This window comes from Coregonus clupeaformis, chromosome 18 (assembly GCF_020615455.1).
Source record: "Coregonus clupeaformis isolate EN_2021a chromosome 18, ASM2061545v1, whole genome shotgun sequence".
Taxonomy (NCBI): domain Eukaryota; kingdom Metazoa; phylum Chordata; class Actinopteri; order Salmoniformes; family Salmonidae; genus Coregonus; species Coregonus clupeaformis.
In genome coordinates this window covers 46,137,394-46,156,738 of record NC_059209.1, presented here as the reverse complement: position 1 = coordinate 46,156,738, position 19,345 = coordinate 46,137,394, and the positions used below count along the sequence as shown (strand labels likewise).

General features: G+C 43.2%; 2 protein-coding genes across 7 annotated transcripts in view; both read right to left on the bottom strand.

The window, feature by feature from the left end:
- The window catches only part of LOC121530844 (GTPase-activating protein and VPS9 domain-containing protein 1-like), a 29,236-nt gene extending 19,836 nt beyond the window's left edge, over positions 1–9,400 (bottom strand). For all 6 annotated transcript variants that reach the window (XM_041836128.2, XM_045226888.1, XM_045226887.1 and 3 more), the window contains exons 1-7: positions 9,231–9,400; positions 3,113–3,325; positions 2,413–2,680; positions 1,641–2,216; positions 1,390–1,473; positions 1,126–1,260; positions 417–606 (exon numbers count right to left, since the gene is read on the bottom strand). In XM_041836128.2, the coding sequence (XP_041692062.1) occupies positions 417–606; positions 1,126–1,260; positions 1,390–1,473; positions 1,641–2,216; positions 2,413–2,680; positions 3,113–3,297 (1,438 nt within the window). In that variant the 5' untranslated portion in view covers positions 3,298–3,325; positions 9,231–9,400. The remainder of the gene's footprint in view (positions 1–416; positions 607–1,125; positions 1,261–1,389; positions 1,474–1,640; positions 2,217–2,412; positions 2,681–3,112; positions 3,326–9,230) is intronic.
- A 1,347-nt stretch (positions 9,401–10,747) lies between these two features.
- LOC121530845 (apical junction component 1 homolog) lies at positions 10,748–18,777 on the bottom strand. The gene is made up of 2 exons (XM_041836130.2): positions 18,605–18,777; positions 10,748–15,536 (listed from the first exon to the last, which is right to left on the bottom strand). The coding sequence occupies exon 2, from the start codon at positions 15,480–15,482 to the stop codon at positions 12,231–12,233; it is 3,252 nt and encodes a 1,083-aa protein (XP_041692064.2). The 5' UTR covers positions 15,483–15,536; positions 18,605–18,777; the 3' UTR covers positions 10,748–12,230.
- Between the last annotated feature and the right edge of the window lie 568 nt (positions 18,778–19,345).

Genomic DNA, 19,345 nt, shown 5'->3' with positions numbered 1-19,345 from the left:
CGGAAGAAGGTATACATTTCTCCATCCATACCAATTAAAAAGGGTCCATTTATATTTTGTAATTTAATTGGTTGTCATTTGTGTAATGGATCTCCAATCTAGAGACTGCTAATTACCTGTAGAACAGGCCCAGAACCTCATTAGCTTCCTACATAACAGGGGCTTTCTGCAGCCATTACAACTCTAGCTACTTCACCTCCTTATTTATTACCATGAATGAAACAACCTGCAGTTAGTACATAAAAAGGCTGGTTTCAGTGTAATTTCAAACTGAACTCTCCAACTGGTGCAATGCTATAATGGGAATAACAAGTACTGGAGATAAACCACGTATATCATTATGCAGTAGGTCATTCTCTCTGTCAGAAAGCCGGTGGCTGCAGGTGTACACTAACAACAGCCGAGGAGGTAGGTACCTATGTTCCTGTTTTTTTTGTTGGCGGGGGTAGTGGCTGGGGAGAGCTGTGGGGTGTTGGAGGGGGTGAGCTCCAGACTGTTGCTCTTCACCGTGCGGGACTGGGGCACGTTAGCCAGCAGGGTCTCCAGGAGCATATGCTCCTCCTCCCGGAGGTGGTCCCCTGCCATCACACTCCGTACAAAGTCCACCTGAACACCATAGGAGTTAATTACTTCATTTAATACTCTCACATCCTAGTTTCTATGAGGAATTAAATTACATTTTTAATAATGCATGAATAGCTACGCTGGTGGAGAATTTATGCCACGGGTGACAAGTACAGGACTCTTCTTCACAATGAAACTAAAAGTGGGGCTTGAGACATGCCAATAGAATACAGCTAGGGTAATTGTTGATTATCGCACTAATGTTATAAGGAAAGGTAACTAAGGGAGGAGCCACTGCACTGTAATTCCAGGAGTATGTGGTAATATTTTGTATGCTTCAGTATAGTACGGTAATTCCCAGTCCTTGAGACATAACAGCACTCTCAACAACCTGTGTGAAATGTCTTTCTGGTCTGACAAGCCTGGGCATGTCAAGTTCACTTTCTGTAACATAGGAACGTTTACTGTTGCCTGTCTAAAACATGGTTGCATACTGTTCTAGGCTAACTACAATATAAGCCATACAACATTCAGACTGAAACAGTCAGGTCAGCAGCGTACCAGGCAGAGCAGCTGACTGTGTGTCATGTACGCCACAGTCCTGCTGAGTCCTTCTAGTAGGTTCATGGAGGACATGGGCGGTGTCTCCACAGCTCTCCCTCCGATTACCACATCCAGGAAGGCAGCTACACAGCTCTGAGGTGACACAACCAGACAGGCAACTTCAATAATAAGACAAGAAGCAAAACATGTATTGAAAACGTAATAAAAGCTACCCCATGGGAAAACCGGTTCCATATTAAGATGTGTGTTTGAGGATCTTACCTTATCGAACTTCGCCAAACTGTTTTTCCTCCTGGGGTCTCCATCATCGTCAGCCATTGCCAACTGTTGAAGAAGCTGCCCTACCTACAGGACAAAGATAATGATTAGGATAGATACAAGGGAAAGCAAGATAACAATATTTTATCTTATTATCTAACAGTTCAAATAGGATTCGTACTCAATAAGCTGTCAATGTCCATGCATGTATAAGAGTAGTGTGGATGTATGAGTCTGTTGGGTCGTCCACTGACCTGCATGAGGTTGAAGCGGGCCACCTCGTTGATAGGGGCGTCTGAGATGATGCCGTACTGCTCGGGGTTGACTATGGCTGGGCAGATGAAGCAGGTGAGCAGCAGGTCCGTGCACATGGTTCGCACCTCGCCCACCTCCAGCCGTTCCACGCACGACAGCGTCTTGTACATCTGAGACACGATCCAGCGCAGGTTGTGGGGGAAGCAGTAGGTGTTCTGCTTCAGGTAGCCGATGAACTTGTTGACCAGGGTCACCAGCTTGGCCTCGTTGGCCTCCACAGCGGCCGCCACCTTCTGCCTGTAGCCCACCGAGCCCTTCTCCCCAAACAGGCGCTCCTGCTGGGCTGGCGTGAAGCGCTCTGTCACCTTGGAGGGGTCCGTCTCCAGGTGGTCCTCGTCCTCCACCAGCAGCTGCATGATGGGCTCGTGGAGGGTGGCGGTGAGGAAAAGCTTGGCTGAGTACAGCCCCTCGGAGAAGAGCTTGAAGAGGATGCTGAAGGCGCACGTGCCCCGCCGCAGCAGCCGCCGAGGGTTGTCGCTCTCCTTCAGCTCAAACTCCACCAAGTAGCGGAGGACCTGGAATTGATAGAAACCGCAGCATCATCAGCTTTAGCTGTACAGAGGTCAGAAACGGCCTCATCACACTACCTATGGGGATAGGTAATAGTATTAAATAACAGGTGGCTGCTGATTGGTGAGTGCATGTGGCTATTGGCTGTGTGTGACTAGCATGTTTATAGTATAAGTGTCAGAAGAGGTCCAGGCTGCTCACCTGCAGCAGGTAGCGCTCATCCTCCTGCATGATACAGTTGCCATAGAGTGAGGTGAAGACCGTGTAAATGACCCCCTGTATGTGCTCCTGGTTCAGCCTCTCCCCAGCCACCAGGCAGGAGGCCAACAGCCGGGGGTTCTCGCGCACCCGACCCAGGAACTCCCCGTAGATGCTCTCCTGGAAGCCCAGAGTCTTGTAGCCGTCCAGGAACTGCGTGTCCTCCAGCACTTTGGCATGCTGGCAGCATTCGGCCGGGGAGGCCTCAGCACTACAGGACAGGGAGCTTTAATTACTACGAGAGCTCCACAAACCAGTGAGCCACAGAGAGCTGTTGATTACTGGTTGGAGTGACATGTAATTGTATGACATACTTGCTGATCACAGGACTACAGGATTCCTTGCAATTTCCCTTTTGGCCTAAATAGTGCTCAGCTGGCTCTGGCATGCACCGTGTTTGTATTTGGCAGGATTTACAACAACCAACATGATCACATCAGGAAGATAAGACAGTTTAATATGGTGGGATCCTACTTCAGGACTACTAAGTTACTAGTTCACTACAGTTCACTAAAGGTCACACTGCCGAGTGCAAACAAGGGGAGGACAATTCAAAACGCCTTTTTTAAATGGGGGAGTTCCTAATTGGATCAATCTCATTGAAATGCCCTGGTAACAATAGCTGTGGGGGCCCCATGCTGACCTGGTGAGGATGAGACGGTCGAGGTTGATCCTCTGCTGCTTAGTGATCCAGGCAGCACGGTACAGCCTCTCAGCAGTCTTCAGCACATCCCCGTTGAGCCGCTGGATCAGCTGCTTCTCTGAAGCCACATACAGTCGCTCCTGCTTCAGGTGGTGGGCCAGAGTGTGGATGTCTGGCTTCACCATCTTTACCAGCTCACTCAGAGGTAAAATACTGCAGAAGAGTGAGAGAAGAGGAAGATCAGTCACACTGGGAAATAAATGGTAATGATGAGGATGGTATTGACATTGTTGGAGAGAGAATGAGTACTAGACAGTCAGGACAGAGCTACATACAGGGCAGTTTGGAGTAGATTTACAAGTGAGGACAATGTATCATTTTTATATCTCAGAGTGGAATCCTGAGGAAGAGCAGGAAAGGCCATGTTTCCTGTGGAGGCATGGTTGGCAGAATCCTAGCTCACACACTGACAGGGGAAGTAGAGCATCAGTAGTCAAGAGAAGGCATAAACACTTCCATTGGCTGAGATTGAAAGCAAAGGGGGGGGCTTTTAAACAATAGCATGCCCCTACTCTCGCTCACACAAGCGTCTGGTAGCATTATTCACAGCACAAGAGAATATGCAAATCATATTAGTCTCCCTTTCCTTCACACACAAACACAAACCAGACAGAATGCATGAAATTTTAATTATTTCCTAGAGCATTCTTTGACACAAAAGGTTATTTGTGGATGGCTGCTACCAAGGAAAACAGACAAGATTGTGAGGCTGGAAGGCCTGTGAGAGCAGCCCAGAGAACCCTGCCTCAGAGCTTGCATACAACTACAAAGGCTTGATACTATTAAACAGAATAAATGTATATGTGGTTTGAAACATAAATATTTTGATGAGGCTTAGAAGCATTTTCTGAACCATGTCATGCCAGATAAGCAAGGTTAATCATCGGTAACACACAAGAAAGTCTCTGTGTTCCTTTAGTAGGCTAAATCCAAATGATGGACTGGCCACTGTGGAGTTTTCTGGAAACATGAAGACACTGTGCGATCTCAGCTAAATAAATAAACTTCTGTCAATAGATGAATGACCAACTTAGTGTACCAGTCCATGAGAAGATGCATGTGCCGTATGCTCTTGAACGAGTAGACTACATTTGTCACAGTCCTGTGTGGAAGTAAAGGGTGTAGATCTAGGGCAGACAGACAGACAGACAGACAGGTGGTACTGTAGGACCTGTGGCCTGGTACGGGTAAAGCTGTTTCCGAGTTCAAGATTTGTTGAGTAGACCTACCTAATAAGTAAGTAATGGAAAAGGAAGGGGAACTCTAAAGCAGAAGAAAAACCACTGTAGGTGGTGGGGAAAGGAACAGGTGGGGGTGTGCGAGACAGAATGAAGGTAGTTAGCTGTAGGTAGGCTAGAAATAGAATTCTCAGTCCAAAGCCATCCCTCCGAACATTACGTACATGATGCTTAGGCTCAGAACAAGGAATCATTGTGAAGCAAACTATCTGACAAACTGAAAAGCACCTGAACCAGTGATGCAGATCACCACACAGCACATTTGTGGAGGTGTTTGGAACACAGCCCAAACATTTCCTCAGTTGAACATGCAACACAGGCCAACAGAACAACGTGCTTTTTATAGACATACAGAAAGGAATCACTTTCTAAAGGCACACGAAACTCAAAACACAAAGTCCCCTTTTCACTTCCCCTCAACATGAGATAAAATAGGACTGTTTGCATGAGCAGGTTAACCACTCCTGTTTTATTATCTGTGGTACTGTACGCCACACCAGTGCCTTGCCCTAGTCCAACAGCTGAGCCGCAGCATCAAGGGCTGTGTCCCTTTGAAATTTGTCAGGCCTTCTTCCGTTGGACTGCAGACATTTTACCAGCTCCTGTGTGCAATGCCTTGGGGTGCATGCTGCACCTCCCTACAATCACCTCCTCTCAGAATGAGCTCACACACACCACAAAAGAGACATTGCAAAACTCTACCCAGCCTATTCCAGCAATCCAGCCCCAGCACCACCATATCCAATTGACAACATAAGATAGTCTGATTTTTTTGCATTTTCTTGTGTCTTTTTTAAACCATTTTTTTAGGGGGTAGATCAGCTTTAATCATGCAGATATTTTGTTTTAGATAATTAGGAAATTACAAATATGAAAATGAAACCAGGGTAAGCAGGGTAGCTGAAAGTGAGGTAGTGGTGGTGGTAGCAAATAGCCTATCCTAATGTACTTCAGTCAGAATGAGGATATGAGAAATTATTCACTAGGCTACATCACCGAAGCTCAGGCATAGTGAGTGCTGGACAGCACAATAAAAATGTTAATAAGAGACCCTTGTCTCTTTCACTCGTGAGTTCCCACACAGAGGCTGTTTGTCACATCTAGTAGGGCTACCCTGTGCCTGTCCTACAACTACTTTGTAGGTATTTTTTAGCAGTAGAGTGGCCTTACTGAAGAGCTCAGTGACTTTCAACGTGGCACCGTCATAGGATGCCACCTTTCCAACAAGTCAGTTCGTCAAATTACTGCCAAGTTAGAGCTGCCCCGGTCAACTGTATGTGCCGTTATTGTGAAGTGGAAACATCTAGGAGCAACAACGGTTCAGCCGCAAAGTGGTAGGCCACACAAGCTCACAGAACGGGACTGCCGAGTGCTGAAGCGTGTAAAAATAATCTGTTCTCAGTTGCAACACTCACTACAGAGTTCCAAACTGCCTCTGGAAGCAACGTCAGCACAATAACTGTTCGTCGGGAGCGTCATGAAATGGGTTTCCATGGCCGAGCAGCCGCACACAAGCCTAAGATCACCATGTGCAATGCCAAGCGTCGGTTGGAGTGGTGTAAAGCTTGTCGCCATTGGACTGGAGCAGTGGAAACGCATTCTCTGGAGTGATGAATCACACATCACCATCTGGTAGTCTGACGGACAAATCTGGGTTTGGCGGATGCCAGGACAACGCTACCTGACCCAATGCATAGTGCCAACTGTAAAGTTTGGTGGAGGAGGAATAATGGTCTGGGGCTGTTTTTCATGGTTCGGGCTAGGCCCCTTAGTTCCAGTGAAGAGAAATCTTAACGCCACAGCATACAAAGACATTCTAGACAATTCTATGCTTCCAACTTTATGGCAACAGTTTGAGGAAGGACCTTTCCTGTTTCAGCATGACAATGCCCCCATGCACAAAGCGAGGTCCATACAGAAATGGTTTGTCGAGATCGGTGTGGAAGAACTTGACTGGCCTGCACAGAGCCCTGACCTCAACCCCATCGAACACCTTTGGGATGAATTGGAACGCCGACTGCGAGCCAGGCCTAATCACCCAACATCAGTGATTCAGCCACAAGAGCATTAGTGAGGTCAGGCACTGATTTTGGGCGATTAGGCCTGGCTCGCATTCAGCATTCCAATTCATTCCAAAGGTGTGAAAGTATGAAAAAATAAAATATGTTTGCACTCACTAACTGTAAGTCGCTCTGGATAAGAGCGTCTGCTAAATGACTAAAATGTAAATGTAAAAATGTGTTCGATGGGGTTCAGGTCAGGGCTCTGTGCAGGCCAGTCAAGTTCTTCCACACCGATCTCGACAAACCATTTCTGTATGGACCTCGCTTTGTGCATGGGGGCATTATCATGCTGAATCAGGAAAGGGCCTTCCCCAAACTGTTGCCAAAAAGATGGAAGCACAGAATCGTCTAGAATGTTGTTGTATGCTGTAGCGTTAAGATTTCCCTTCACAGGAACTAAGGGGCCTTGCCCAAACCATGAAAAACAGCCCCAGACCATTATTCCTCCTCCACCAAACTTTACAGTTGTGTGCGACTGCTCGGCCATGGAAAACCCTTACATAAAGCTCCCGATGAACAGTTCTTGTGCTGACGTTGCTTCCACAGGCAGTTTGGAACTCGGTACTGAGTGTTGCAACCGAGGACATACGATTTTTACACACTACGTGCTTCAGCGGTCCCGTTCTGTGAGCTTATGTGGCCTACCACTTTGCGGCTGAGCCGTTGTTGCTCCTAGATGTTTCCGCTTCACAATAGCAACATTTACAGTTGACCGGGGCAGCTCTAACAGGGCATACATTTGACTAACTGACTTATTGGAAAGGTGGCATCCTATGACGGTGCCACGTTGAAAGTCATTGAGCTTTTCAGTAAGGCCATTCTTCTGCCAATGTTTGTCTATAGAGATTGCATGGCTGTGTGCTCAATTTTATACACCTGTCAGCAACGGGTGTGGCTGAACTTGCCGAATCCACTTATTTGAAGGGGTGTCCACATACTTTTGTATATATAATGTATATACGAGTCAGCCTACTAATTATACAAATAGGCCCTATTATATTTCAAAATTAAAATCAAATTCGCTAGCCTATACTTGTAACTTTGTGGGCCGCATGTGCTGCACCAGAATCACATGTTCTCTCCCTGCTTTATCATGGTTTGAACGATGTGCGTAATTCCAGTCCATATAATAAGGTATAATACAATACAGTATAGTAATACAGTTCACGCTAAAAAAGATTAGCCTACTGGAGCTAGTTTCATTTATTTACCCAAAATAACCCTAGTCCTGTCATCAATGCCTACAAACTTGGGTTAGGCTATCTGATCCCAGGGATGACAAATTAGTAAACGCTTCCTCTTACACAACCATACCCAAAGGAGGGCATTCTGTAGGTCAAAGCAGTGCTAGCATGAAATATCTAGAGATGCTTTAAGTTCAAAGGTGGGAGCAAATGAGTAGCTTCCAAATATAAGGAAAGGAAAATTCTGTAGGCCTAAAATCAACACCTTCACTGACAGATGTATGCTCAAAATCTTTTTTGCTAAATGTAGGCCAAATGCTGCCTGCCAGGAAGACAAAGCCTGACAGCGCACTCCTACACTGAATGAGACATCCTGATCCTCTGCTCTGGAGTGTTCAACATCCTAACTCCTGACCTTGCCAAAACTTCAACCTTGTCTCGAAACAACACTACTAGTACTGCAGGGGCAAGGGCAGTTGAGATTCAAAGGAACCTGAATGATATCCAATTTCTGGTAGAACACTATAACTCAAGAATAAATAAAAGAAGCTAAGAGTACACTCTAATCTTAATTTGCAGTGATTGAGATGTATTCATGTTTTGGCTCTAACAATTAGCCTAATGAAAAGGTCAAGTGCATTCCTGAATCAACATAAATTGTGACCATCCTGTTTTGAAAACCTTTGAGCCCCACTTGATACACACACGTCTGAAGTTTTCTATGGTTCATCATCCTACCCTACAGTCGTGGATAGTCATGGCCCCTGCATTGGGTGGGGCTCAATTCTACACCTAATATAGGGGATCAGGTGGGTAAGGGAATGGGCGACTACCGTTCGCTAGCTAGCTAGTTAATTATTCAAGCAACCAAGACAACTCTCCAGTCTAGTCATTTTTAGGGCCCCAGCCTTGTCTTGTTCACTGTTGCAACAGTAGACATCTTGCGGAATTGTTAGTTTAACTAACTAACGTTAGTTACTAATAGTATCTAATGTGTCATCGTCGGCCTGTGTTGTAAACAGTTAGCTAGCTTCATATCATCATACTGGCAAACGTTAACAGTGAAATGCTAGCAATCTAACTAGAAAGCTTGCTATTAGAGGCGCATTGGTTAGCTATCTAGCTATCTAGCCAACTACCTAATTACCTAACTAACGTTAAGTAGGTCGCTATAGCGTAAGTTAGTTTGCTAGGTGCCTAGGTACTAGTTTACAATCAAAATAGCTAACTAATTAACGTACCGAGCTATCACAGAGAGCATGGCTAACGTTACTGTACCTAGCTAGCTATCAACAACGTTAACTGGCTTACTGTAGCTCGTTGACGTTGGTTAAGTAACGTTAGCTAGCGACATAGCCAACTTCAAATGTTGGCAGTACTGTTACTAGTCAAACATCGAGCTACGGTGGGATATGTCCATGTTGCTCGGGTAGGCCAGGCACGCCAGTTGTGGAAGAAAATAGCGTTCAATCACGGAGGACATCCAAGAAGTAGCTAGCTAACGTTAGCTGAAGAAGGCCAGCGAGGAAAAGAACTAGCTCGCGTTAGCTATAACACGAATTCGATGACTTACCAAACAAGTTGTTGATAGTATACCAGTTGTTTATGGAATCCCTATAACCGTGAAATAATTTCAGTAAGCAATCTGACGGGTTAAATCGCTAGATATATCTATTCCAGACCGTTCCTGATCTCCCCTTTTCGTCAAAGCGCTAGCTAGCTCAGTCAGCTGTCATCTGCTGTCATCAAGAGTAGACGCTCTCCACCCGCATGCGCGCTGGGCCACTGATATTTTAGTAAGTAAAAATCTCAGCCCTGAGTAGTTTGGTGAGTTTTTCTAACTATTGTTATAATTTTTTATTTTTACATTTACAAGACCTAAATAAGAGCTTGTTTATAAATGTCTGTAGTAGACATCAGGATGCTAAACAATGTTTTCTTACTGACTGTACACATTTACTGTAATGTAAAAAAAATCACATTTACTAATAACCGATTCCTCTACATTGCACATACAATTAAACAAATATATTTGTTTACTTTTTTTGCTGGGTCAGGAGGATATGTGAACTGGGCATATGATGCTCTTGGAGACTCAAGGTGGTTGAGGTGCGTCCCTGACCTTTTCATGTCAAGGCTGGGGAAGCAAAATCTATAAAATCCTTGTCTATGACAAGCCCACTTTTTTGTTTTGTGTAGGAGGCATCACTACTGTTCAAACTAGGCATACTACCTGCACAAAGAAAACATACTATTTTTACAAATGCAGCTCAGATTTGTATGCTATAAACTACAAACTAGGTTTACAAATAATATGAAATACAGTAATTTCACTTTCCTGATTTGCCACTTTAGCAATGTCTAGATTTCATCAATAGGTGGCAGTCAAGTTCCATGAGTTCATATATACTCTTCAAAATGACTTGTCTCCAGGTTTTTCTCGCCATCAATCTCCATTTGTAAAGAAAAACAAAGATAGGCAACAGCACTGTCTTACGTAAGAATATTGAGATGTCTGTTTTAAGAGCAGCAGAATTAGTGCTGGTTTCTCACATACCTGCATATTGCAGGGTGGTGCGCTATCGTGTTGGGATAGTGTCTGTTGGCAATTAACGAGGCACTATCAACATGGCAATAGAATATTGATTAACCATTTAAATGACTATCTGTATTGTCTTTGTCTGTAATGGAGTGGATGTGCCATGGCTAAAGTTCAGAGGATGTGCCATGGCTGATTTGATTTACAGTCTGTCTATGCATCAGTTAGAAGAGGATGTGCCAATGGCTCATCAGTCTTGAAGTCATCCGAATGTCCTTCAGGGCTATCTGATAGAAGTGTGAATAATTACAGACTTCCCATCTACTTGTGCTTAATTTGGTGAAACTGGAACAACACACAGAGACCATCAACAAAAGACACTGCCGTAGCTTGTAAGACCAACAAAAAGGGGAAAGACTAAATACTTGGTCAATTGATCACATTGTATGATCATTGTTTTAGTGTTCTGTATGGTTTACTTAAGAGCCTTGAGATGGCTGAATACAGGGCTCTTTGTGGTTTACTCTAGAAGAGAAATGCAAAGAGAAGGGTCAGTCTATATTTTCTGTTTATTATACATAGGTTATAAACATCACAAAATAGAAAACTGGGTAACATCTTGCAGGTGGAAATATGGTGTAAAAGATCAACCTTAGATTTGTCAGGCTCTATCAATGGAAACATAACATGCTTGTTTCAGTGCTGTGTGGTTAGATGCATTGGAGACATTCTGTATAATTTATGTTCAAGTGCAATAGAAGCTTTTAGCAGCTCAAAGCTCCAGCTTGTCATTACTAATATGTTACTGTTCAAATATGAAGGTTGCTCTTTCTGTATTTTCTCAACCAACAATAATAGTACTAGTATTTTATTCTTCAAACATAATATTACAATTCCAAGAATTGAATGTCAGTTTATTATAACCATTGTCAGTTTTTCATAAGCATAATCAATATTTAAAATACCTGAATATAAATAACATGCTTTAAGCAAAATAAATATTCATTTGCAATGTCAAGCAAATGCACCACATTAATTTACAGTCAAGAGTCAAGCCTTATAAAACAAATCCACACATTGCTTTCTGTCAAATGCATTTTCTACTGAAGGCCACTATCAAACAAGTTATCAAGCATGTTACAGTGAATTTAGCAGTGTAGAATCAATAGAATGTTAATAAAGTGATGAAAGAGGATGCAATTAATGCCTAAAACAAAACTCAAGGGGGGAGGGGATTCAGAGCATAGGTGTAGACACCAGATTTTTTTATCCATGAGTAGGCATAATGAAAGCATTATTATCAGCAGTGATATTAATAATCTTAACTAAGATGTATACCCAGACTCTGGCACAGCACTGCAATTTCAAGAGATTCTTTGATATTAAAATATTTTCAGGATATAATGAAGCATGTGCAGAAATACAACTGTCGGTATTCTTTGATAAATTACAGCTGCTGAGAACAGCTTCAACACGTAGAACACTAGTGGAGCTCTACATTTCAAGCAAAATTATGTTATGAAGCTTTAATCTAGATTACTTTAGAAATGTTCTTAATAGTAGTGTCTCTCTCAGTTATATTCAGCCAGGCAGTGGTATTTTTGTAGATAATTGTGAATGATTTGTGCATGACAACCCAACCCAGTTCATGTGGTATCAACACAGACAGTACCTTGTTTAAACAGGGATTCAAAACGAAATAATGACTTGTAAATACAGTATGACCATTTTACATGCAGATCAAACTATTTTCAGTGTAACAGGATAAAAACAACGCTACTGCAACAAAAACCAACAATGATAAAGTGTTACATTATAGTTTGTTTGTGTGTGTAACATCAGTCAACACTTTCCTGCACATTGTTTGAATCATTCTTAGTGATTAATATGCTAACATGAATAACGGTAGTCTTATTAACAATCTTCCTTTCTGATGTAAAATACATATGTTTCTAAACATCCATCATAAATATCTGTTAAATTACATGTATCTACATGTACATATAGGTGACATCAGAGGTGCACAGTACAGTACTATATAATATCATCCAGGAGATGGGGGGTGCCTACCCAGTCTAGCGTTCTGGGCTCAGAAGCCGCCATGATCATACACATGAACTGCTTCCCTGTTCTCTTATCTATGGGATAAATGGTGGTGGGTGTGAATCTCTTGTTGCTCTCCACAAACTCACAGAGTTGATTGTATATTTTGGGATACTCATGACGCAGGAAGACTCCCCTGGTCCTGAGCTCACGTTGGATATTGATAAAGCAGATCTCTCTGGCTTTCATACCCTCCTTTCCCTCTTTGTCAATATCAGGTGTGCCTGGAGGCGGGGTGAGAATGAGTGTCTCCATGTCACTCTCCTTCTTGAAGACCTTTTTATCTGGGCTGGAGGAGGCCAACGAAACCTTTGCATATTTTCGGACCGTTGGTGTTTGGACTCTTGGTGAGGGTCTGTTAGGCACTAGTTCACCAACAGCTATGGATACATTCAAGAGGAAACATTCATTGGGGTCATATTCATTGCCAGCCTGCTGCAGGTCCTTGCAGTAATCCCCCAGGTTGTCTTTGAAGCTGTCCAGCTCTCTGAGAGACAGATATGTGGGGGACATAACAAGGCTCTCAAGCCCAACCTTCAGGAAGTTGTCAGCAGTCCCTGGGTTAGCAAAGCCCAGGAAAAGAATGCCTCTCCCTCTGGAAAGGTAGCCAGCTTTGGAAATGCGAGAGAAGACTTTATGGATCTCAGAGTTCTCTCTGCAGTACTTCAGCATATGCCTGCACACACTGCTGATACGTCCATACAGACAGTTCTCTTTATGGCTGTCCCAGTCGTCCCGACGGCAGTTCCGGGAGCAGTAGAAGGTGTAGCAACTATGACAGGATTTGAAGTAAAGACAGGCATTGAACAGGGTCTCTGTCCGCTTGCACTTCCTGTTGGCGCACATCATAGTGTCATTGTCGTCTGTGCTGTGGTCTGGGGAGAACTCCTCTGGACTCCTCTGTAAGCTCTGTAAGCCATCACACCCACTGTCTGGGTCTTTGATATTGTCAGGGCTGGTTTTAGTGGAGGAGGGTGGTGTGTTGAGAGGTCCTAAACTCTCTAGGCCTCCTAGACTCTCTAGGCCCGAAGATATTATCTTTCCTTTTTCATCATCCTCACTAATCAACTGTTTTAGTTGGTCCAATAGATCCTGACTAGGCCTCCTGCTGGTCGGCGGTTTGTAATCAATGACAAGATCAGCTAGCAGCTCGTCCAGTTGCTCTAGGCTCTGCTGTAGGGAATAATTGTTGTGTTTTCTGTCTTTGGTCAGCTCCGCTGACTCAGATGGCTTCTCTTGATGATGAAGAACATTTTGAGTCGGCGCCTTTTCACAATCCAGTGCATCCCAGCTGGCTGAACGCACATCTCGCTGTTTGTGGTTGCGTGCGCGTATGTCATTGTCGGTTATCGTGATCTCAGGAGTTACAAACCATAGCCCAGCCTTAGTGTTCCTTCCAGGATTGTTTGGACCTTTCTCTAAGGAGTTTTCAGAGATGGACCGGGCAGCATAGCGCCTTGGTGAACTAGATAGATTGAGTATAACTGGCTGTGGTGTTTCACTAGGAAACAGAGCATGTCTCCCCTGGTAAAACAGATTTTCATAGCTGCGTCCACGGGGTACTGCTTGCTCTCTGTCATGACAAGGATAAAGAATATTGTCCCAGGACTTGGAGTGGTTTCTGACTTCTGCTACCAGTCTGGTTGGCTCCACATAACTGTTTGCAAACCAGGGGGACATTACTGGCTCTTGTCTTACTCTCTGTGGTGTCAGCTGAGAGGACTGGTTGGAGTATCCAGATATACTTGAACGATACCAGTCATCTGCATAAGCCTGGGACATTTGTGGTTGTCGACGGCCCTCCGTGTGATACGCCCTGTATGGAATATACTGTTCTGCTGGGGGGTTGTACGGCTTGCTGTAGAACATCTTGGAGCCATTTGACTGACAGGGATATGCTCTAGGTTCCTCCCCATAGTACGCTCTTGCCTGTGGTGTTTGAGCAAAGTATGGCCCTGCCTCGCTTGTGGAGTAAGGTCTGGTATAGACAGCCTGCACAGGGTCCCTGCTGGACATGTGTTGCTCTGTGTAATATGGCCGGACAGGGAGAGTGTGAACCCAGCGAGTCCTTGGATCATGCACATACTGACTATTAAGAGTACTGCCTTGGCTGGTGAGGCTGGAATTATCATCCTGATAGTACGGTCTAGCAGAGGGATGGACAGGTTTTCTAGTCGGATCCTCAGTGTAGAAGAATTTAGTGGGTATATTGGGGTTTGAGAGAGCCCTCTGCTCCCTTGACAAGTATTCCCTTGGCATTATAGGGGAGGGCACCCTTCGCATGTCTACTGGCTGAATGTAGCTGGGGGTCATGGAGGTAGTGTACTGATATGCTTGTCCATAATCCCCACTGTAACATTCACTTGGTGTGGGTGTCCCTACCTGCCGTGGCACAGACAGACCTCTGCTCTGACTGGAGTAGGAGTATCTTTGCCAGGGATGTTCAGTCCTCATGCTCTGAGACCTCCTGGCTGTGTGCTGCAGGACCGCTGCATCTGGCTTGATATCCACACGACACCTGACATGAGGTGTGATGGCAGGCTGATCCTGTTTGCTCACCTCAGAGAAACAGTCCGAGACATAGAGGGGAGAGTGTGGTTGCAGTTTTATAGGGTGTACCTCGTTCAAAAAAGCCCGGTTAGAGGAGTAAGAGTCCCGATGTGGTTCAGATGTCCTTAGAGGGTCTGGTACAGCCTGTGAGACATCTCGTCCCATCCTGGTTGCTGGTGGGGAGAATGAAATGGGCACAGGGGTAAGGGTGGTCTTGACTCTGGGGGCACTTTTCGATCTAGTCCTCTTCTTTGAATCTGACCTTGCAGACTGACTGGTTTTGTCTGGGTTGGCATGCTGTGGTGGGAGTAGTCTAGTGTAAAACAGATCAGGAGAGGAGAAACGAAGGTGTCCTGGATGATCCAGGCCATTCCAGGTCACCTCTTTATGCACCGCCTGATGCTCAGTCCTCTTGTAAGGGTACTCCATTGAGGCAGAAAAGGACTGTGGGTCATCCAATGACTCAAGGAAGTCAAAACTACGGCAGTGTCTTTTGTTGATGGTCTCCGTGTGTCGCTCCAGTTTGTCAATCATTTGCGAGTCACATTGTTGAGAGTGCCCAGTGATGGGGTTTAGTTTGATGTCCCGATACAGAGTGGATACCAGTATATCAGGGGGATCTGTGCGTGTCATCTTAAAGGCACTCCTCCAATCTCCCCATTCAGATTGATTCAAGATCAATATGAGCTGAGAAAAGAAAGATAGAGAAGCATTTTAGATCCATAGTAAAACATACACACATACACATTTTCTTTTAAATGTAACAGTTCTACACAGACATTAAAGTGTTATGATGAAGGAGATTACCAACATAAATAATATAATGATAATAACAGTCAGTAGGTTTATCTTCCATACTGTAGACCTATGGCCTATTTCCTTCCAGGTCCAATGAAATGAATGAAAAGTTCACATCTACTAAAGCATCTGTCATCTGTGGATTTTCACACAGCTTGAGAAAAATACTGAAGGATTTCATTGTATCATGCATGCTGTGATGTCCTTTTCTGCAGTGTGCTCTGTATCAAGGTCTTGATTAAAAGAACTCAAATCCCTGCAAAAGGTTGTTCTAATTTTAGGAGAGTGGGACATTTAGATTTTACTGCCCATCATATTGCCAAGATGCTTTACACAGTATCTACAGTACATCTAAGATGATTCACTTGAGATACACAACACTAATATATACAAGGCCCATAAATTGACATTTTAAAGAGAGATACAATTAAAGTAACAAATACTGCAGCTGTGGACATTCGCCTCAAGAAAGTACTGCATTTCTAACAGAGCGATAGTAACCTAATCAGTGTTGTATTTTAATCTAAAATCAGACTCTCTTAGCGGGATCTTGCATACAAAGTCTGGTCATGAAAAGAGTGCAAAACTGCACTACACTGTATCTGTAATCATTCACTCTAGAGAAGGAGAGTCACTAAACCGCACTGAATAATTCAATGGTTTGTTTCAAGCACTTTGGGAATGATTGTGTAAGGATCCAAAAGCATACATACAAAAAGTATTATAGTGAAGGGCAACTCCTCAGTAAATAAATCCCTTTCCATTGATTGTAGATGACAGTCAATCCATAAAAAAAGGCTATGTAAAATGCAAATGGTTTGATTTGTAGAATGATCACTGACTCTTTCTTTCACACAATATAAGATAAATGAATTCATTCAAACAGAATAGATACAGTGGCACAGTGGCTTGCAGTACACACAGAGCATTTCACTAGTACATAGCTTGCCATTCATATCGTAAACAACAGTACTTCATAATAAAGGGGTATACTTGACCACTGTTTATATGGAGAAATATAATATAAATAATGTGTGTCTGTTTAAAGCCAAGATTAAGGGAGAATGTAAGCATTCATGTTTCGAATTGTGCAAACATTTACTAGCATTCATTTTTATATTTTTCCACAGACCTTGCTTCTAATGCTTTTCCGTTTGACTTTTAAAGCATATTTAAATGACAGAGAGACAAACAGAGAGGCTCCCTTGTTGGCTCTCGCCCATGAGCTAACCCTGAGAAACCATCTGTTCATCCTGAGTAGATAAGACTGACCAACCATCTCCCCCGTCATGTCTCCACAACACACCTAAATATCATATTTGCACACAACCATCCTAACCTTACCAGACCTACGGACACTATTAAATAATGTACCATGGTTACAGTCACTGATTAATCTTCTAATTAAGATTTTCAAACCAGATTTCAACATTCAAATTTTTATTTATTTATATCATCACATTTAGTGTAATACAATTGCTAACAACTTGGTATCAAAATGCATACGCACTGGTGTGTTTGTTTAAATGAACAAAATATAATTATTAGATTATTATAATGTTATTACTATTTTTAAATGTTATTTCCGAGAAAATACCTGATAAATATTGTGTCAGACTGTAAGATGAAGTGTAACCACATATTTTTTGACAAGAGAAATGTTTGTAATTATTTATTTTTCATTGCTTTGGTCGCTGTCCATATGTCTTATTGATGGCCACCCCTCAAATTCCACTGAGGCATGAATATTCTCTAATCAATCTGACATCTGTGTCTGCCATGCTACCCAAAATAGAATTAAAGAGGATCGAATTAATTATTAATATACAGTATTTCTCAGAAAGTAGGTAAATTGCCAACACTGACATTGAAGTGCATACATGCTTGTTTGTGTGTGTGTGCGTGTGTGTGTGTGTGTGTGTGTGTGTGTGTGTGTGTGTGTGTGTGTGTGTGTGTGTGTGTGTGTGTGTGTGTGTGTGTGTGTGTGTGTGTGTGTGTGTGTGTGTGTGTGTGTGTGTGTGTGTGTGTGCGTGCGTGTGTGTGTGTGTGCATGCAGGTGCCTGTGTACAATCATACCCTTGTTCCAACATTATGCCAGCCATTATGCCATTGTCCATCGAAACATGGCACCTGATTTCCTCTCATACTGACTAAGGCATTGAATGTCCTTTTTAGAGGGTAAGTCATCACAGTGACAGCAATTTCCTTTTTACAAAAGGATTGAGACATGTGAGCAATGTTTGATGAACAATAAAGAACTACTTAGCTAATTAAACACCCTGTTGGGAGCTGCTTTAGTGCCCCATACCAAAAATGGCCTTGGTATGTAAAGTGTGCCTGATGTTATGGTTAAACAAGTTATTTATCCAGAGAGCCTCTTAAAGATAAAGCAAAACACATCTTTGAGCTAAACTATTGTGGATCTCTGGAATTTGTAACTTTTTGTCTCTCTTGATGTTGCTGAAATCCAGATATCTAGAAAGACAATGAACATTATAATGTTCAATCATGAAAGACCTACTCTGTTTGTATAGTCTCATCTGAAAAGGGCCATCTGTCAGTGGGAGAAAATAGCCATTTTCCACTGGGCACAGACGTCAATTCAATATACATTTATATTCCATGTTGGTTAAAAAAAAAGTACATCCACTCCACAGAGACAACCTTGGGAAAATGCGTCATTACAATAATACATGCGTCATTAAAATAATACACGCATATTGCAATAGTGTCATGATCACATTGCTACATGTGAAAGGGCTTGATTTCTTATCAGTGAGATCTGAAGCACACTTTTTCCTCCTTTATTGATGCGGCACGGCCCTGCTCAGTGAACATCGATGACATCATTGGAAGAGGTAATTGCACACTCAAATATACCAGAATGTTGTGGCCCTACTCACAGGAAAAGGAAGAGTTTTAATTCCATCATCAAATAGGAGTGGATCTCATCTTACCCTTCTCGCCAATGATCCACTTCCATCATCTGTAGGCTACATTATCAATCCATGGCTCCTGTACGGTTCAGCCTATCTGTATCTCTTATATAGTCTTTACAAAAATCATGCCATCTTTGCATCTTGTGCTACATGTTGTCCACATCACATTCCGCACGCAGTGATTCAGTGCGCCCTCATGGTTTATCTGAAGCATTCTGAGGAAGGGGGTGTGTCTGAGGCTGCGCTTATGGGCGTGCAATGATGCGCTCGCGTGCAACTTGTGTTCGTTCTTGTATGCGTGCGTGCGTTCGTGCGTTTATGAGGGGGTTTGTTACACTCATTAAATCCATGGCTCTAACCAGGTTTCCGTGCAACCTTTTTATGCGAGTAAAGTACATGTCGGATAAAAAATGACAGTCCTGATGGAAAAATATAATTGATCGGTAAACTTTCCAAATGTTGACAAAACTAAATACACTTGACAATGTGGGATCTTTTTGTGTTGGTAAAATTAATTATGCAAGAAATGTTGGTGGAAACGCTTTTGTGCGCAAATATTGATATAATAACAATCATATCGATGTAAACTTTGAGTCATGCGATGACATGTTGTGTGACCCTCCCACTTCGACTCGTTGGGAAAGCAAGCAGTTTATTAGGCTACAGCTGAAATACATTATATGATGAACCTCGCAGGGTGGTGAAAGTGCAAGCTGATGAACTTTCATGCTGCGTTCCAATAATTATCGAGAGTCTTAT